The sequence below is a fragment of the Propithecus coquereli genome, unplaced genomic scaffold (genome assembly GCF_000956105.1).
Source record: "Propithecus coquereli isolate 6110/MARCELLA unplaced genomic scaffold, Pcoq_1.0 Scaffold98, whole genome shotgun sequence".
NCBI lineage: Eukaryota > Metazoa > Chordata > Mammalia > Primates > Indriidae > Propithecus > Propithecus coquereli.
The window spans coordinates 6,540,809-6,559,855 of NW_012156173.1; the positions used below are offsets into that span (position 1 = coordinate 6,540,809).

The 19,047-nt window shown below is 37.9% G+C and overlaps 1 protein-coding gene across 1 annotated transcript in view; it reads left to right on the forward strand.

The window, feature by feature from the left end:
* Positions 1–6,160: 6,160 nt before the first annotated feature.
* The window catches only part of PEX7 (peroxisomal biogenesis factor 7), a 109,690-nt gene continuing 96,803 nt past the window's right edge, over positions 6,161–19,047 (forward strand). Inside the window, exons 1-3 of the mRNA XM_012665177.1 lie at positions 6,161–6,407; positions 7,945–8,002; positions 8,915–9,065. Coding sequence (XP_012520631.1) covers positions 6,278–6,407; positions 7,945–8,002; positions 8,915–9,065 — 339 coding nt within the window. The 5' untranslated portion in view covers positions 6,161–6,277. The remainder of the gene's footprint in view (positions 6,408–7,944; positions 8,003–8,914; positions 9,066–19,047) is intronic.

Consider the following 19,047-nt stretch of genomic DNA (forward strand, 5'->3'; position numbering starts at 1 on the left):
TTAACCACATGAATATTGCTTTTTAAAATTATAAAACATATACACAAACTTCTACATATTCTTAATATTTAGATGAAGATATTAAAAACAAATACTAAGACTTTAAAGAAAACCAATTCAAGGTCAATTTACTTCTCTTAATTTTGTGGCATTATCAACTTTCTAGTTCTTGAGGAGCCTAATTTTCAGCAACATTTACATGCTGAATTAAGCTTTGGATTATGTGAAGCTACCTAAAATTAACTCACCACTAAAAGGAAATGTCTGAAATATAGAATAAGTTTTGGGAAAAAGCTTGGCTACCATCTGGTGGTCTTAGTTTGAATAAAAATAACCTTCAATTACAATAAATTTTCTTTATAACAAGTCTTGGAGTCATAATATTAAGAGATAAAAAGAATCAGGATCCAGCATACTTATTTTACAGGTGAGAAAATAGAGTACCAAAATGGTAAAATGCCTCAAAAAATACAGGGACTTTTGACGCCCAGTCCACTGCTTTCTCCATTTAAAAAAAAAAAAAGGCTTAGTAATCAATGCCTTATAAATTTGTCACAAAAAGGAGATAGCTTGTATAATAACTACAAAAAGGGGTCAGATAAGAAAAGCAATTATAATTCTTACAAACTATAATAGATGAATGCTCTTTTCAAATTTCAAAGTTAAGTTTCAGAGATGGGTTAGAATTTCTGCAAGTAGTCAACCTTGATGGAGAATATGAAAGCAGACAGATAGAGTTCACTTGTGGGAGAGGAAGGCGAAGACTTTTCCTGCGTAGGGGGCAGCATCAAAGAATACCCAGAAAGGCAGTGGGCGTAGATAACAAAAGAATCTTCCAGAAGAAATTTGTAGGCAATTCCATGTTCATGAGATGGGGGAAGGGAGATTTAATTTTATTTTTTAGCTTCATGAAAGTTTTCTCTTTGAAGGGTCTGGAGAATAATAGCTAATCTTAATATACCAAATTTGGTCACGGCATATATTTGCATAATTCTAAAACTTTTCAATTTAATTAAGAATATCAATTGCAATTAAGACTTGTTTTTAATGCACCAGACTTTTTAAAAAATACTTTTCATTTGAAATAATTGCAGACTTACAAAAAAGTTGCAAAAATAGTTCAGAAAAGTCACATATGCTGTTCATGCAGATTCCCAAATGTTAACATTTTATCACACTTTATAGCTCTATCTACATATCTATTTATTTATTTAACTATAATTTTTTTTTTAAAGACAGGGTCTCACTCTGTTGCCCTGCTCACTCTGGAGTGCAGGAATGCAGTGGTGTGATCATAGCTCACTGCAGCCTCAAGCTCCTGGGCTCAAGTGACCCTCTTGCCTCAGTCTCCTGGGTAGTTAGAACTACAGACATGCACCACCACAACTAATTTTTTTGTTTTTTGTAGAGACAGGTTTTTGCTATATTGCCCAGGTTGCTCTTGAACTCCTGGGTCAAGTGATCCTCCTGCCTCAGCCTCCCAAAGTGCTGGGATTAGAGGCCTGAGGCACCACACTGGGCTCCTCCCATTAGTTTTAACAACCACTGATGACTTTTGCCTAACACAATTATTACTATGGTGATTGCCATATGATCATTTTGTAATTTCATCATTTCTTCCGCCTTTATTAACATGAATTCTACTATAAGGAAAAACTTGCTTTCTCTCTCATTATTTATTCATTTCAGTAGGGTCTCAGACTCTTATTTTACTTAGTGGGTTATAATCTGTAACTATCAATGTCTGCATTTTCCCAGGGAGAGCCCCCTCCAGCAGGTTCCTGTGTCCTTTTGCCAGTCTGTCATTTGTTTGTGCACTTCCTTACTTTCTGGCACAGTCAGCTATTCCAGGCTCTGCCATTATGTGTTAACATCTTTAAATGAAATGAGAACTTTTCTTAAGCTTATAAAATATTTATTTAACTCCAATGTTGAAGATTTCATTATGATTAAAACATTTTAAAAAATGGTCACACCTTAGAGAGGTGCATCCTCTCCAAGCCTTTTCCTGTGTAGTGGCTACTCCTAGAAGGATAGTTGGGGATCAGTTTATCAGTTTCCTTTTCATTTGCAGGTGTAGGCGCTTGTGGTGGGCCAGCTATTTGCCTCCGTGGTCTTGCTCTGATACTGTGAGTTCAAAGAATGTGGATGATCCTGCTCTGCCTGTATTCAGTCAGAATAATGTCATTTAAATTGGTATTTAACTTGCCTGTGTCTGCAAAACTGAGTGACTGCAGCCTTCCTGCTGACACTGATTCAGGAGCTCATAAGCCATCTTGTGTCATCTTTGAAAACACAACACACGGAGGATGTAAGTGAAGTGACACCAAGCGCAAAGGACCTGAAGGAAAACAAAAAAAACAAACAAGCATACATACAAACTGTCCCCTTTGGATAAAAACTCCCAGGATGGTTGAAGTAAGTATTACCTTCTTAATATTTACAGGCTAATAAAAAAGGAGTATATAACTGAAATCCAGTTCTCAGCTTTAATCTACAGAGTTGATGGTAAGAACTAAACATGAGCCTGGTTCCAGAGCCTGTACTCATGACCACATTGCCACGTAATTCAGTTCTGGTAGTCTCCTCAGGGTTCAGGAGGAAGACGTCATGCAGTTCGTAGGTCTTCATAGAAGGTGTCAATACTGCACAGCTGATACCCACCCCATCCCCCCTTGAACCTGCTGAGAATCCCAGCTTGCTTGGCCTGGAGCATACTCTCCCTTGAGCTACCAGTGTTTGTTTTTGGCTTTCATTGCCCAGGTCCCTGTCAGTGCTGAGCACTAATCCAGAAGTGTTTTTCTTATCTCTCTGTGCTTTAGACAGCATGTGAGAATCACCCAGAGGAACTTGTTAAAATGAAGATTTCTAGGCCCACCCCCGGGGATTTTGAATATGTCTACAGTGTACCCTAAGAATCTATATTATTAAAAACATTGCCCAATGATATTCTGAGGCAGGGATCAGAAATATGAGGAATGCTGCCTGGGTGACGAGACACATATGACCCATCTCAGGTTCACAGGGGAGGGTAAGAACTTGGGGCTTGTGTGGTTTGGGGGTGAGGGGAGGCATATGTACCTTTCTGTCTGCTTCTACACATTGATGCTGTTACTGCCAATTGTTATTAATTAATGTTATTAATTAATGATTGATGCCATTTATTTTCGATCATTTATTTATTAAGGTATTAATTTGTGTTTTCCTGTAGTTTTTTTCTTTCCCCCACTCCAGTTAGATAGCCAGACCCTTTGTGATCTCTGGTCTTAGGGCACTTAAAGGACAGCATAGAAGCCATTCATAATCTTTGATGAAAGCCTAAACTCACTGAACAGAGTTTTGATGAGTCCTTCAGAAGGGAGAAGCAAGAGCTATGTGGTGGCAATGAGGGAGCAGAGGCTGAGAGGGGACATTCCGAAGTATGGAGAAGTGATAGTGATGTGGCCCTGTTCCCTGGCAGGAATGGTTTCATGGGGCCATCAGGAAAGTGGTCACCCATCTCTGCAACAAAGCTTGGGCCACACCTATTCAAGCACAGCATGGAAATGCACATTCATACACCCATTCACACTTTCACAGGGAGCCATCTAAAGATTAGAGACTCTTCACCATTTGCCAGGCACTGTATCAGGCGCTGGAGATACACAGGTAAATAAAACAATGATCCTGCCCTTATGGACTTTACATTCTAGTGTGGCCCTAGGGAGTTCTAGGAAGCCCCAAATATGATGGGATTAAATTTTCTAACAGCATGGGGAGATGGAGATTTAAGCTAGCTGAGGAAAATAAATGCCGCCTTTCCAGCATACTTGAATTTGTGCTAGCAAATTCTTGTCTGCTACCATCGTAATGGTTGCATTCCCCCTTCATATTTACTGTGTGCCAGGCACTGTAACCGATGTTTTATTTCCTTCAATACTCTTAAAGAACTGTGTTGAGTCGTTTTCCTCATAGAGGATCCACCCACTAACCTGTCCCCCTAAGTATGCATCAGAAGGTAGTGTGCAAATCCTCCCAACTTGAGTTATATTCTTAAACAGATTAATTAATGAATTAATAGGATCCATTTTGTGGGTCTCTCCCTAGCTCCTCTTCCTCTGCCAAGCCTTACATCCTGATGTTTCCTCCAAAATTCTATCTTAGGCCTTCTATTTTTATATCACTATCTTTCTGAGTGAAGGCAATCATTCCCACAGCTTAAATATCATCTGCATGTAAATAAGAAAACTTGCCTCAGTCCCAACTGGTGTGTCCAACATCCCATAAGAAATTCACACTCAACATGTTAAAACTGGAGCTCATTTTCTTTCCAAATTTTCTCTTCCTTCCATAGTCCCTATTTCAGTGAATAATCCCTGCATCCATCCAGGCACCTAAGTCAGAAACTTGGATGTCATTTTGACTCCTCCCTCTTCTTTATGTACCAGATATTATGAGTTATTGCCTTAAATTTTATCTGACCCTTATTCTCCACTCTCATTACCCTAATCTTGGTTCAAATTTTTATCTATTGCTTGAACTATTGCTAAAGTCTTTTTAACTAGCCTCCCCATCTCCAATCTCTATCCTCCACATTAGTGTTGCCAGATCTTTTAAAATGAAAACTTGGTCATTTAATTTTTCACATTAGAAAATTTCTACCCTTCTCTATTGTTTAAACTACAGTAGGATTCCAATTCCCTTGGTATGACATACAAGACCCTTCATGATCCAGCCCAAGTACAACACTCTAGTTCCTCCACCCAATATGCCTTCACCATATGCCTTCCACCCGGCCAGGCTGGAAGCCACAATCCCCTATGGATCATGCTAGTTTAGGTCTCCTGGGTTGCTCATCTTATTCCTCCTCCTGCAATGACCTCCATCTCTTTGTCTACTTAAAGAAAACCTACTCATCTGTGAGCACTCACCACAAAGACAACCTCCTTTCTGAAGCTTTTCTTGCCATCTCCTCACCTCCAGCACTGACAATTTCCTTTTGACAATAACCCATATATATTTCTCATAGCCCTACAGTATTTTGATTACACTCAATTTTACACGTCTTCTCTTTATTAGACTCTAATCTCTTGAGGCTGTGGAGCATATCTTACTGCTTTGAATCCCAAGTGCCTAGCACTGTGCTTGGTGTATAGTTAAGGTGATCATATGACTAGGTTTGTGCCTGTTGACCTGGCTTAATTATTATATTAACTACACCCTCTTTCACTTTCAAAACTGTCTTGGTTTGGCAAATAAATTATATATGCTCATCCTCCACACAGTACATGCTTGGCAAATGTTTGAATGAATAATGTTTTCCTTAATTAGCCCTGGTGGAGCCCTTATTACTACACAACATGTATAGAGATTTTTAAAAAAGGCCAGGGCGTGGTGGCTCACGCCTGTAATCCCAGTACTTTGGGAAGTTGAGGTGGGAGCATCACTTGAGGCCGGGAGTTCAAAACCAGCCTGGGCAGCATAGGGAGATCCCATCTTCGAAAAAAAAAAAAAATTAGCCAGGAGTCCCAGCTACTCGTGAGGCTGAGGCAGGAGGATCGTTTGAGACCTGGAATTCCAGACTGCAGTGAGCTATGATGGCGTCACTTCACTTAAGCCTGGGCGACAGAGCAAGACTTCAACCCTTAGGAAAAAAAAAAAAAAGTTGCTTTAGTTGCTTATAATATCTTTTTTCCTTAGCTTCACTAGAACTAGCCAGCTCCCCTTTCCTCCGTGGCAAGCGTGGGGAGTTGGTCTGGAAGTGATGTCCAACCTTTTCCAGTTATAGTGTGCAAGTAGACTAATAGCCCACACCCTTGCTCCTTAAGACCGCACTGACTCCACTGACTTAGGTTAACATTTCTTCAAGTTACCTTGTGCAACACGGCAGTCAGTCGCCTTTTGGACTTGCTGCATGGTTTCAGTTTGCCATAACTTGTTTAATTTTGCAATCATCAGAAAAATTTCCTGATGTCAATCTTTCAAAAGCTAATAAAAACCAGATGGTCCCGAAGAGGAGGCTGATACAATAACAAAAGTCGTCAAAATTACCGCTTAACCTAGATCGCCTCCCTGTGAAGAATTGTTTTCTTTTGCCCAAAACAAAAATGGCCTCCTTCGGAGTCAATGCCCTTTCCTTCCTGGACCAATCAGAATCTACAGTTCGGAACACAGGCGTCTCACTTCCGCCTGGTCTTCCTGGGTATCTCTAGCTTCTCTCTCGGAGTCGTGATCACACGCTTTTGACTCGGAACTGCTTCCGCGGCTAGGGCGGCGAGGCTTGGAGGTGGCGGGCGGGATGAGTACGGCGCGCGGTGGAGCGGTGCGGACGCTGCGGGTGCCGGGTCTCCACGGCTACGCCGCCGAGTTCTCCCCGTACCTGCCGGGCCGCCTGGCCTGCGCCGCCTCACAGCACTACGGCATCGCGGGTGAGGCCGGGCCGCGCCGCCGGGGCGGGGACAGGGGCCAGCCGAGCCGCAGCTTCTCAAACTCGTGGGAAAGCACTTCCGAGAGTAGATGGTGCCGCGAGTCTACGCCAGGGGGAAGCAGAGGCACTGGCCGGCTGCGCTTTCCTCCTTTAACAAACGTGGGGAGTTGGTCTGGAGATGGTGTCAGTCATCTTTTCGAGTTACAATGTGGGAATAGCATATGGATGTAGCCTAGTAGCCCATGTCCTTGTTCCTTAAGGCCATCCGGACTCCACCGCCGCCTCTCTCTCTCTCAGACATACTCAGGGACACGCCCCCGTGCGGATAGCGGGGGTGAGCCTGTGTGGCCAGTCCGACCGGCCGAACAGCACTTGGAGGACGGTCTGCCGGGTCACTCCATGCCCTACTATCTGGTCCATGTGTATCCCACAGTCTGCATTCGAGCCCTGAGCCAAAAACATGTGGGCTGTCCCTCCTAAGAAGAATGCTCCTGAGCAGACGCTTGGAGTTTCTTCACTATGGCCGTCATGAAATGTGTCAAGTTCTGCCCTCACCTTTTATTGTCTCTTGGAGAATACATATATTTGCAAGCACTTGTTAGAGGTTCAAGTTAATTGTCTCTGGCCGTGGACTAGATGGAAATGCATGTGTCCATTCTAGATTTTGCTTGCTTTTAATGCATAGCCTAGCTATTTACACACTGAAGCAATATGCAACAAGTCATTGCATAATGTCAGTGCTCTGTTGTATTTGGGCCTACAGCAGAAAAAAAAATGATGTGATTTCTAAAATTCGGAGAGAAATACTTGCTTTCTATATTTTCACCATTTGCACTTAGCGATTCCACATTCAGATTTACAGTACTTGCCCAACAGTTAGGTTGAAGACTCATGAGTCTGTAATGATACTTTGGTATTTAAAAAAAAAAATCAGTTATGTTTAGATAGAATTTTCCTCTTGGTCTCTATAAAAATAAATATGACTTTTAAAAAACATTGATCTTTTAGTAAAATAATTCATCTTTGGTAGATAACTGATGCTAATACTGTTTTCAGCATTTCACTGTTAAGTATGTGGTAAATTGTATCAGGCATTTCCACATTCATATTATGTTTTAAAATTCTGTGTGAGATGTGTTTTAGATTTATTGGGGAGGCAAGGTGTTTTAGAAGGTGCACAGTTCCTGGTGTCTGTGAGCTTGCAGTTTCTCATCTGTCAATAGGGATGGTAACACCGACTTGGAAGGTTTGTGTCCCTGGTGACTAGCCTTGGCCACAGAGTAGGCCTGTAAGTATCTCTACTCTCTATTAGGTCTGTATGTGGATTTCAGTCATAGGTGAGATTGTAAGTTGAATATTTAATGATTGAAGCACTATATGGAAAAACAAAAAAAGAACACAATCCTGATCATTTTGTATTCATGGTCCCAATAACTTTTGTGGTAGTAAAATCAGGTACTCAGTTCCTGATACCACCTTGACCTGGTAGGTTACCCTGGTAGGTTCAACTGCATGATCTTGACTTTTTTTCTCTTTAGGCTGTGGAACCTTGCTAATAGTGGATCAAATTGAATCTGGGCTTAGGCTTTTTAGAAGGTAAAGTGTCTCTAATTATTATACTTACATATATTCTCTGTTACTACTAAAGCCTTAATAGAATTAGGTTTTGACTTTTTGATCACTAAAGTATTTTAATTTGCAATATAAAGAGAACTTCAGTATTTGCATAATATAGAACTTATTTTTGCCATTAAGTTATGATTATGCTACTTTTCTTTTAAAGCATACTTCTCAATGTCTTCTATTAGTGTCTTTTCTAAAGCATACCTCTTAGTGTACATTTATAAATTATAAAACTTAAAAAATGTGAACTGGTATACTGTGTGATATTGCCTCTCTTTGCTTTCCTCTTAATATAGTTTAGCTTTACTCATGCAGGAGCTTAGTATCCATTTTGTGAATTATCTAGTGTCTGCTATCCTTTCCATCCCTTCCTGTCTTGCCTGTGGGACTGTTGGACTCATTAACACTCCCATCAGGGTTAGTCAAAGGTAGATAAAATTCTATCAGAAAGTAACTACCTGTTTGTTCATGGCTCAGGTGAAAGATGTATAAGACAGGTTGAAATTATTGTTCTAAATTGACATTTTGAAGTGCTTGCTGGCCCATCCTATAAACCACAAAAAACAATGAGCAGCCTGGTATGGCAGCATGCCCTCACATAAATAGTTACATTTTTGTTGTTGGGAAGCCTAATTTCAATCCAGGTGGGCAGTTTTCTACCTGTATGATATGAGCTGTTCTTTTAACCTTTCTGAAGTTGTTTCTCTATCTATTAAGTACGTGCTCTACTTATCTCCCATAGTTGTGAAGATTACACCAGATAATGTTTGTTAAAATATGTGACAATCTATAAGAAAAAAACTCCATAACTGTAAAATTGTGATGGTTATTCTTTTTGTTTAGCTGCCTATGTAAGTGTTTTTGTTTTTTGTTTTCCTGGTGTAGCTTTGACTGGAATGATGGTTTGTTTGATGTGACCTGGAGTGAGAACAATGAACATGTCCTTGTCACCGGGAGTGGTGATGGGTCGCTGCAGCTCTGGGATACCGCCAAAGCTGCAGGGCCACTGCAGGTCTATAAAGAACACACTCAGGAGGTAGGAGGGGAATCTTTCTGGGCTGACTATTTTTTAGAGTTTGGTTGAAATCCATTTGCGGATGGACACATGGAGAAATGTCTTCAGGGGACCAGTTTAAATGTTAGTGTTCCTTATACATATTAGATGTCACTTATTATTTGATTATTCAAACATAAAGTACCTCTTGGCCTAAGGAGCTGGAAAAGAAAAGAAAAGAAAAGGTCAAGCTTCTCATTAGTCAGAAAAAATGCCTCCAGTAGTGTGTTGTGGCATCATTTTCTCCAGAGAGTCCCATCACTTTCTTTATGCTATAAGAATATGCCTGCCATACAGTGCCTCAAGATAGAAGTAGGTGGACTTTTCGCAAAGACTTCACAAGATTATCTTTAGGGCTTCAGTAAGATTCTTGAGGATTTGCAAAATATAATATATTGGAGCAAGAACATCAAATACTGATTATGAGGCAGAGCTTACTGAAGGAATTTTTATATCTAAATCTGGTTCATGTGTCTAGATTTTGTGTGTATGTGTAGTATAGAAAATAGTTTGGGCTTTAGTCATACCAAAATACGTATATATTTTTTAATGAACATGATGGTAAAGACATTCTCTTTTGGTGTTTTACCTTAAATGTTTTAAAATTTTCCTCAAGGTAGGAGTAGATTCTTCAAATGAAAACTTGCAAATTTACTTTAAATTTGTATCTACTACAGTGCCTGGCCCATAGAAGGCCCTCAATAAATGCTTATTAGATGCAAGAATATTAGTCTTTTGTGATAAAAGATTAGTTATATGAGGAGTCCAGACGTTTTATAGCTGCAACTATTAACAATCAAGATTTCTAAGATTGTTAGTGAGATAATGAAAAATTTTCATTCTCATTTTATTGTGATCGCTCTTTGAATAAATGTAGTTGTAAATTACCATGTTTTCAGAGAATTTCTGAATACTAAGATAACTTTGGTAAAGGAGAAACTTTAGTTTCAGGTTGTTCAAATGCGAGAATGTTCAAAATTCAGACATTTTTGTGGTACCTTCATGATTTTTGACATATTCTTATACTATTTATATAATAATAATTATTATTATAATAATTAATAATTATAACTAACTTAATGGTTTTCTTTTCTTTCTTTTTTAAAAAATATTTTTCTTAGAAGTTTTTTTTTTCCTTAGATTTTTGGTGCCTTTTATTGCTTATCTATATAAATTCTAGGGCAGTAACTAACATCATAAAATAATATATTAGTATCTAGTTAAGTTAAATGGGATATATTGATTTAATGTCTTTCTTTAAAGCAACTTTAAATTGTTACTTCATTTATCCCCAAACAGTAAGATTCATGAAACCATGAGATTAATGGCTACTTTAGAATTATTTTTAATGCATTTTAAAATAAATACATAATAAATAAAATAAGTGTATGTGCCAGTTAAAACTATCTCTTGTACAACTAGTGGTGTATGTACTACTCTTTGGGAAATACTGCTCTACAGTGTCTCTCACAGATGGTCACTTAGTCTTCATCTCAGTGAAAGTGAATTTCACTATCTCACAAGATAACTTATTTGAGTTTCAGATTGCTCTAATGATTAGAAAATTGCTCTTCTTAAGTTCAAATCTGCCTTCTATAGCAACCAGCTGTTGTTCTAATGCTTTTCTCTGCAGTGGTGAGACTAAGTCCAGTCCTTCTTTTCCAGGAGAATCCTTGAAAATAGCCATCATATCCTATTCAGTCTTCCCTCTTCCACACTGTGCATCTGTCATTTCTTCAACCTGTCTTCAGATTACATGGTCTCTACATCTTTCACCCTCCTGGAAACCGTCTTTTGATACTCTCCTGTTTTTCAATGTCCCTTTTAATGTAGTATACCTAATTTATTCCAGAAATGTGATGAGCAGTGCTGAACTTTGTAAGATTTTGTCACCATAATCTTGAGCATCTAATTCTAATAAGGTTACCTAAAACGGTTTTACATTGTCCTCAGCCATGTTGTAGAGTTAGGTTACTTTGTGTCCACTAGTAAAACACTTAGATCTTTGCTATTTTAACTGCTGTTAAACTAGGTTTACTTCATTCTATAATTCTGCAACTAGTTTTTTAAACTGAAGACACATTATTTTTTTTTTTTTATGTTTTATGTGTGTTTGTTTGCAGACTATTATTCTAGGTTGTCCTTTCTCACTTTCTTTTCAAGTGCAACTCTTGGTAAGCATTTATATCAGTTAAGATGCCTTGGATGTTAGTGTCATAGAAAATCCAGCTAAAAGTGACTTCAGTAATCAGTCTGTTATGTCACATATTTCACTTGGTTATGTGAAATAACAAATGAAGATAACCTTTTTTAGATATTTGTTACAGCATCACCCCCACTTCTCGCACCAGTTTCTGTCTCGGTCTGTTTGGGCTGCTATAACAAAGTATTATAGACTGGGTGGCTTATAAACAACAGAAATTTATTTCCCACATTTCTGGAGGCTAGAAGTCCAAGATCAGGGTGCCAGGATGGTTGAGTTCTGATGAGGGCCCTCTTTCAGGTCAAAGACTACTGTCCTCTCATTGTGTCCCCTTGTGGTGGAAAGAAGGTGAGAGAGCTTTTGGAAGTCCCTGATATAAAGATACTAATCCCATTTATGAAGACTCCACTTTCATGATCTAATTACCTCCCAAGGTTCGCCCCCCCCATACCATCACATTGGGGGTTAGGATTTCAACATATGAATTTGAGGGGTCACATTCAGTCCAGTGCATGTATATTCTAAGAAACACTTAAAAAGATTTAAGGTCAAATGAGAGTTTTCAGGAGCTAATAAATATTTGTTGAATAAATTAATAAGTGAATGAACATAGCCAATTTCTATTTTTTTCCACCAGTATGTTCAGAGAAGCTATATCATGACATAGAATAACAAATAATGGGTCATTTTCTCCCATGAAAGAGACTATACAATTAGGATAAACTGCATGGTTCCAGTCAACCTTGGGTTTGAATTCAGCTTTGTAATTTACACCTGCCATGAGACCTTGGATTAAGTTATTTATTTTTCCTAAACCTTAGTTTCTTCTTTTGCAGACTGAATGTATGTCATAGGGTTGTTGTAAGTGCTTGGACCAGAGCCAGCACTGAATAAATATGAGCTATTTTTATTATTTGCTCCTATTATAATAAGGCTAGAAAAACATAAAACAAGTTAGAATTCCTCTAGTTACCCATTTTACCATGTGATAACTATGTGAGAAATGTCCAACAATCAATTTTCAGATTGTCAGATGAAGCAAAAAAGAGAAATCCAACATTTAGATATATTTTAGGCCTTGAGGAATGAAGGTCTTGGTGAAATGAAAAGACATAAAAACATGGTTATTATCTCTGTGCATGGCTGCTAAACTTAGCATCAAAGCAGGCATCAGATTCTTCTCTATGGTATTTAACTGGTGTCTACAGAGGTCATTATGTCTTTTGAGCCCCATAAAATGCCATTGGCTTAGCCTATAGCTAAATGTATAATACAAATGGGAGATTATAAACATTTTTAAAAATTCAGTGAGAAGGAGAAAAAAAGAGAGGGCGAGTTGAGAATTTTGTTTCTCTACTTCGTGACTTACAACACTGTGCTACTAACAGTGAGATATAGTGACTTTAAAGATGATGTAGAATGAATATTTCAATTTCTAATTTTCAGTTCATTCACAATTTTTAAAAATAGTTAAAATTTGTTCTCATTTTCAAATAGCAAGGCGTATCGATGCTGAATTTTTTATAAGATATTTGATCTGTTAAAGTTTTTGAGCATTGCTTATAAAAACTTATTTTTGAATTAAGCAGGCAACTGTTAGTATCCTGTTGTGGAGAAAATGTATTTAATTACATATTTTATAACGAAGATGTGCCATATGGTTGAAATGTTTACTTTACAAAATGAATCAATTGTTTACATTTTGATAATGATAGAAGCTGAAAAGTCTATAATGATGGGTACCAATAAAAATATTAATGCAGAATGACAACCAGTCATGCATGTAACACCAGTGTGAGCCCTTCAGAAATGCATTTATTTTTAAAACTCCACAACAGATTTGTCAACTAAAGGAATATTTTTTTGTCTGTCTTTCTTTTTTGTAAAAAAAGTGAGGAAACAATTGGACTTTATATATTTCTTTTTGCATACTTAGTCATGCTCATTCATTTTTTTTACAATTTAAAATAGCAGTTTAAAGCTTTCCCTCCTAAAAATTGTGATTGTAGAAAAAAATAGTTTATAGTTAGGTGTCAATTGAATCAATTCTTCCTTTTTGGATTTTACTGCCAATAGGATGTAGTATCTGTCATCACTTTTCAATCCTTATGTTTTAAAAGCATTGACTTTGGGTCAGTTGTAGTGGTTCACACCTGTAATCCTAGCACTTTGGGAGGCTGAGGTGGGAGGATCGCTTGAGGTCAGAAGTTCAAGACCAGCCTGAGCAAGAGTGAGACCCCCATCTCTACAAAAAGTAGAAAAATTAGCTGGGCATGGTGTTGTGTTCCTGTAGTCCCAGCTACTTGGGAGGCTGAGGCAGGAGGATCGTTTGAGCCCAGGAGTTTGAGGTTGCTGTGAGCTAAGCTAATGCCATGGCACTCTAGCAAGACTCTGTATCCAAAAAAAAAAAAAATTTTAAAAGTGTGCAAATGCTTGTCTTAACTCAGTGGTTCTTAAACTTTACAACACATTAGCATTTCCTAGGGAGCTTTTAAAAATCTTCATGCTCAGGTCATGATATCTAGGGGCTATAGCCAGGCATCAATATTATTTAAAAATTCCCAGATGATTCCAATGTGCAACAGTATTTGGAAGCCACTCTCTTTTCTTAATAAGCATTTGGTTCTAATGACCTTGATATGTGTGCTATGTAATATTTTGGGTATTGTAGTATTCAAAATGTAAATTTAAAAAATATTTATTATTAAAGGAGTGATTTGATTTACCTTGCAAAGTAAGGTTATTCACAATCCATTTATCTACCTCAAAGATTTCAAAAATTTTTTAAGAAGGGAAAATGATAGTTTTAAGTAGATGGAAACTATAATTGAATCTGTTCAGGTAGAGAAGAACTTTGAAGCACAACTACTGCTACTATATCTGTAGTCTCTCTCATACACTCAGTGTAGGTGTCAACATTGTGCCTATCTCCAAAGTGAGTTAGTGAGTGAATTGTAGCTAGAAATTAGAACCTCTTATCTCCTCCTTTAGAATCTATTAGGAAACATCTGTAGGAGAATTATGCAATTTTATTTGATAATTTTAAATTATATGAAACTAGAAATTATTTTGAGTTTTGCTGCAAGCTAATATGAAGTGGAATTAGTGACAGAGCTGTTTAAGTATATGTAAAACTTATATTTTTATGTAAAGAGATGAATACAAGCATGTATATTTAAATATATTGATAGTATATATTGTATACTATATGTTTTATATATATAAATTTCAAAAAGAAACAATGGAAAGATAATTTAAAAACTAATAAAAATGGGTAGGGGGAAAAAAAGCAAGGGAGAGAAAACAAGGATGGAAATAAGATTTCTCCAAACATAACTTATAGTTTTGACCTTGGAACCATTGAAATCTGTAATTAAAAGTCATAGTTTAATTCATGAGGAAAAAGTAATTGCTAAAAATTAAAACAACAGAAACAAATGAATCTATTGGCCTAGCAAATTGGTACCATAATGAGATACTGAAAATAATTATTTCAAGTGACTTTAAAAACATAGTATTAGCCAGGCATGCAGTGGCTCTGCCTGTAATCCCAGCACTTTGGGAGGCCAAAGCAGGAGGAATTCTTGAGGCAGAGTTTGAGACCAGCCTGGGGCAATGTAGTGAGACCTCATCTCTACAATAGATTAAAAAAAAATTAGCTGGGCATGTAGTCTTAGCTACTAGGGAGTGGGGCGGGGTTTGAGGCAGGAGTTTGAGGTTGCAGTGAGCTGTGATTATACCACTGCACTCTATAGCCAGGGTGACAGAGCAGCAAGACTCTGTCTCAAAACAAAGAAACAAACAAAATGAGAATAATGAATTGAAACAACACACACACACACACACACACACACACACACACACACACACACACACACACGTATATTTTCACTCTGTACATGGAATTGTGATGATTAGAAAAAAACAGTAAAGAATCAAGGCATTTATTCTGCTTTTCCTGTATGTATTTTATTATGGAGTAATCGAACAGTTGATAAGGAAAATTATTTATAACAGAATTATAGTTAATAAATGCAGAAGGAGTAACAGAATTAGAAAATCACCATGCAGTAGCCCCTAATGAAATAATGACTCTTGGCAAGGATCATCTGCGGATGCTAAAACCATTAATTTAAAATTGAAACTTTTTCTTAACAATCTTAGGACTGCTAAAAGTGGGTCAACCAAAAATTATATGCCTCCTAATACAATAGGAAGCTAAAAAAAATTGAATAGAATCTCATTAAGCCTCCAAATCTAACTTCCAATTTAAAGGAAATAGGAAGGGTAGAGGAAAAAGTTAAATACCACCATGAGAAAACAATTAGCCTAATCCAGAATGTAGGACATTCTACAGGACCAATAGCTTAGTTTCTTCAGTAAGTGAATGTTATGGGAAGGAGGGCAGGAAAAACAAGGCTGGGGGAGGAAGATTGTCCTAGATTAAAAGAGACTTAAGAGCCATAACAGCTAAATGTAATATGTGGATCTTGTTTGAATACCAATTCAAATAAACCAACTGTAAAAAGACATTTTTGTGACAATCAGGGAAATATGAATATGGACTGAATATTAGATGTTATTAAGTAGCCGTTGTTTATCTTGTTAGGGGTAAAAATGGCCTTGTGCCTCTGTGAAAAAAACTAACCTTTCTTATCTGCTGAAGTTTTTATGAGTGCAATGGTCTGATGTTAAAATACTCCAGGAGTCAGTCATTCAGTCAATAATGGGACAGACACAACAAGATGGGTAAAATGCTGATAATTACGGAAGGTGTGTAATGGTTGCCTGGGGGTTTATTATACTATTCTCTCTACTTTTATGCATGTTTCAAAATTGCCATAATGAAAAAAGTTTTGAAAATTGTAACTTTCACCTTAAAAGAAATATGTAGTCCTTTCTAATCGCTCAGTAATTAAAAGTCACTGTCCCTTTCCTTTGAATTGATACAGATAAGTAGAATTCTGGACATAGTTTTTATTTGACAATTTTTAATTAAATAGACCAACTTAAAAAGGGCGATACTTTATAGTAGATTAAAAATGAGCTCTTTGGGAATTGGTTTCGGTAATAAAATCTGTCCTCTCAAACTGTGGTTTTGATGAGGTTCAGATTTCATAAAGCAGCCCAAAACATTGTTCAGTGGGTTTTTTTTTTTTCTTTTTCCATTTCCCCAATTAATTTTCTTCACCACTGCCAGGAGTAATTTCATAAGATAGGTCTTTAGAGGACCCTGCTTTTAAAGCATAAAGTCGAGTACTGCATAGCTCTCTTCCTTTTTTTATTTAACTTGACCATTTGTCATGTCCAGTGTTTGAGTGGGAGTGGAGGAGGAAATTGGGAATAGGGAAAGGATGGAAGGGTACACTAATACGAGACGTGCTTTCCATTGAGATTCGTTTCTCTGTCCCTTCATGCATTCCAAAAAATTTTATTAACTCTACTGTGTGCAAGGTGCTATACTAGACCTAGCTGGAAAATGAACACATCAGGAATGTCTTTACCCTTCTGGTATCCTTGCACTCTCTCGGAGAGAGATTTAAGTTGCTGGTTATCTAATTTATAATGTGATAAGTGTTGTGAATGTACAGAGTGCTCCGAGAGGGAAGGGTCTTATTTGGGGAAGGGACAGAGAGGCCATCCTTGAGTCTACAGGGAGAATCAGAATGAACTATTCAGGTGGAGAGGCCAGAGTAGTAGTGTCAGAGGCAGAGGGAAGAATACACTTGAAAGGGAAGGATAGAGCCTGTGGGCCTGGAGCAATCAGTGTTTGGCCATTGTGCTAAGATCAGTGGAAAGACATTGCAGATTTTTAAAAAATCTATGAAATATTTCATACATATATACAAAGATATAAAAATGATGTATTAAACACTTACATATTTACCATCCAGCTTAAGGAATGAAACATTACCTGGTACCATTGGAGTCCTCTGGTTACTCCTTTCCAATCCTAGCCTTCCTTTCCCTCCTTTTTTCCTTTCTTCCTTCTTCCCAGGAGTAACCACTATCCTGAATTTTCTATTCATACATTTTTTAATTTTATTTCTATTTTTACTACATGTGTATACATCCCTAAATCATGCATAGTTTTGCACAGTTTTGACCTTTGGGTAATAAGAAGCAACATGGGTGAATCTCACGTACTGTTGAGTGAAGATGGTTAAGTTGCAGAAGCCACACAGTATGAAACCATTGAAAGGCTTTGTGCAGAGGAGTGACAGAGGAGTGAATGTATATTTTATACAGATTATTTTTTATGCAATGTGGATAATGGATTGGAGGTGAATAAGAGTGCGGGGGGAGAGCAGTCAGAAGGATATTATAATCTAAGTGGCAGCTTACGGTTGATGGTTATAACCTCTTAAGGGAAATTATATACAGACTCTTGGCCATGGCCCTTTAGGATCTTATCCCTCCTAACTCTTTGACCTTGCTGTTCCTCAGTTATGGCCAGCTTGTTTACTGTTCCAGGGTCTTTCCCTGTTCTCTCTGACATGCAGCTTTCCTCTCAGACCTGCAGAATTCACTCTTACTGGGCTCAAGTCTGCTCAGAAAGGTCTTCCCTGACCATTCTATTGAGAAGTAACCTTCCCCTTGTCATTGTTTTCTAGTCTCCTTTCTCTGCTTTCTCTTTGTACTTTTTTTTAATCACAACCTGGAGTTACACATTTATTTACAGCTTGTCTTCCCTTGCTAAAATATAAGACCCACAGGGGCTTGTCTTGTCTAACATGGTAACCTCCCGCCCCCCAGCACCTTTTATATAGTAAGTGCTTAATATTTGTTGAATAGCTAGGTGAATTGACTTGACGTTGGCATAATGAAATCTAATCCTCTCTTTTCAGCTGTCTCTAAAACATCTCTCTGGCTGTGTCCTTTTTTCAGAGCTTGAGGTTGGTGCCCAGACTCTGTTCATACTAGACATTTCCTCTTGGCTGTACTGTCACCTCAAACTTAGTATATGTAAAATTGTACATTGTCTTCCTTCCTTCAGTCTTCCACTTTTGTTAATGCCACCATCACTGACAATCCTCAGGCACAAAACTTTGTGTTATCTTGCAGTGGTCACTAGCCCTGATCCCTTGGGTGCTTGCTGTATGGCCCTGTTGATGTCTTTGGGGTAGTTCTTGGTCACTGTTTCATCTCTGCTTTCTGCCTATTGACGTGTTAGCCAGCCCTCAAGTCCCTGCTTGAATCCTTCTTTTCTGGACATCAAGACAAATCTTCCATCCCAGCACTCCTTTGTACTTGTGTCTATAGTTGTTTTTTTTTTTTTAAAAAAACACAATCTCGTGGCCTGTTCCTTTCCCATATTGTAATATTTTAAATACAGTAAACTAAAGCATTTATTGATTGACTTGCCTTATTTCCTTCTTTATTGTCCCATTTTTAATCTCACCACCATCTGTGTCCTATCCTTAGCTTTGTCCTAGAGACCTAACACTTGCCACTTTGTTGTGCAGCAGAGAAGACAGCTGGCTGGCAGCAACACTGCCGTCGGCATAGTTTTCTGACCTCCTATCTTTTATTCTCGTTAGAGCAGGATTCTCTCTGAGCCCATGGAGGCTCCTTAGTTTTAAATGGTGAGAAGTCATAAGGTTTCACCGTCTGCATCACACTGGAAGTGTGTGGAGGCAGTGGAGTCTGAGCTGATGATGTTAGTCTTTAGTTAGTAGTTCTCATACCTACTTAGTAATGATGCAGTTTATGAAGATAAATTTGATTGGTTAAATTATCTTAACCAACATCTAAGTATCT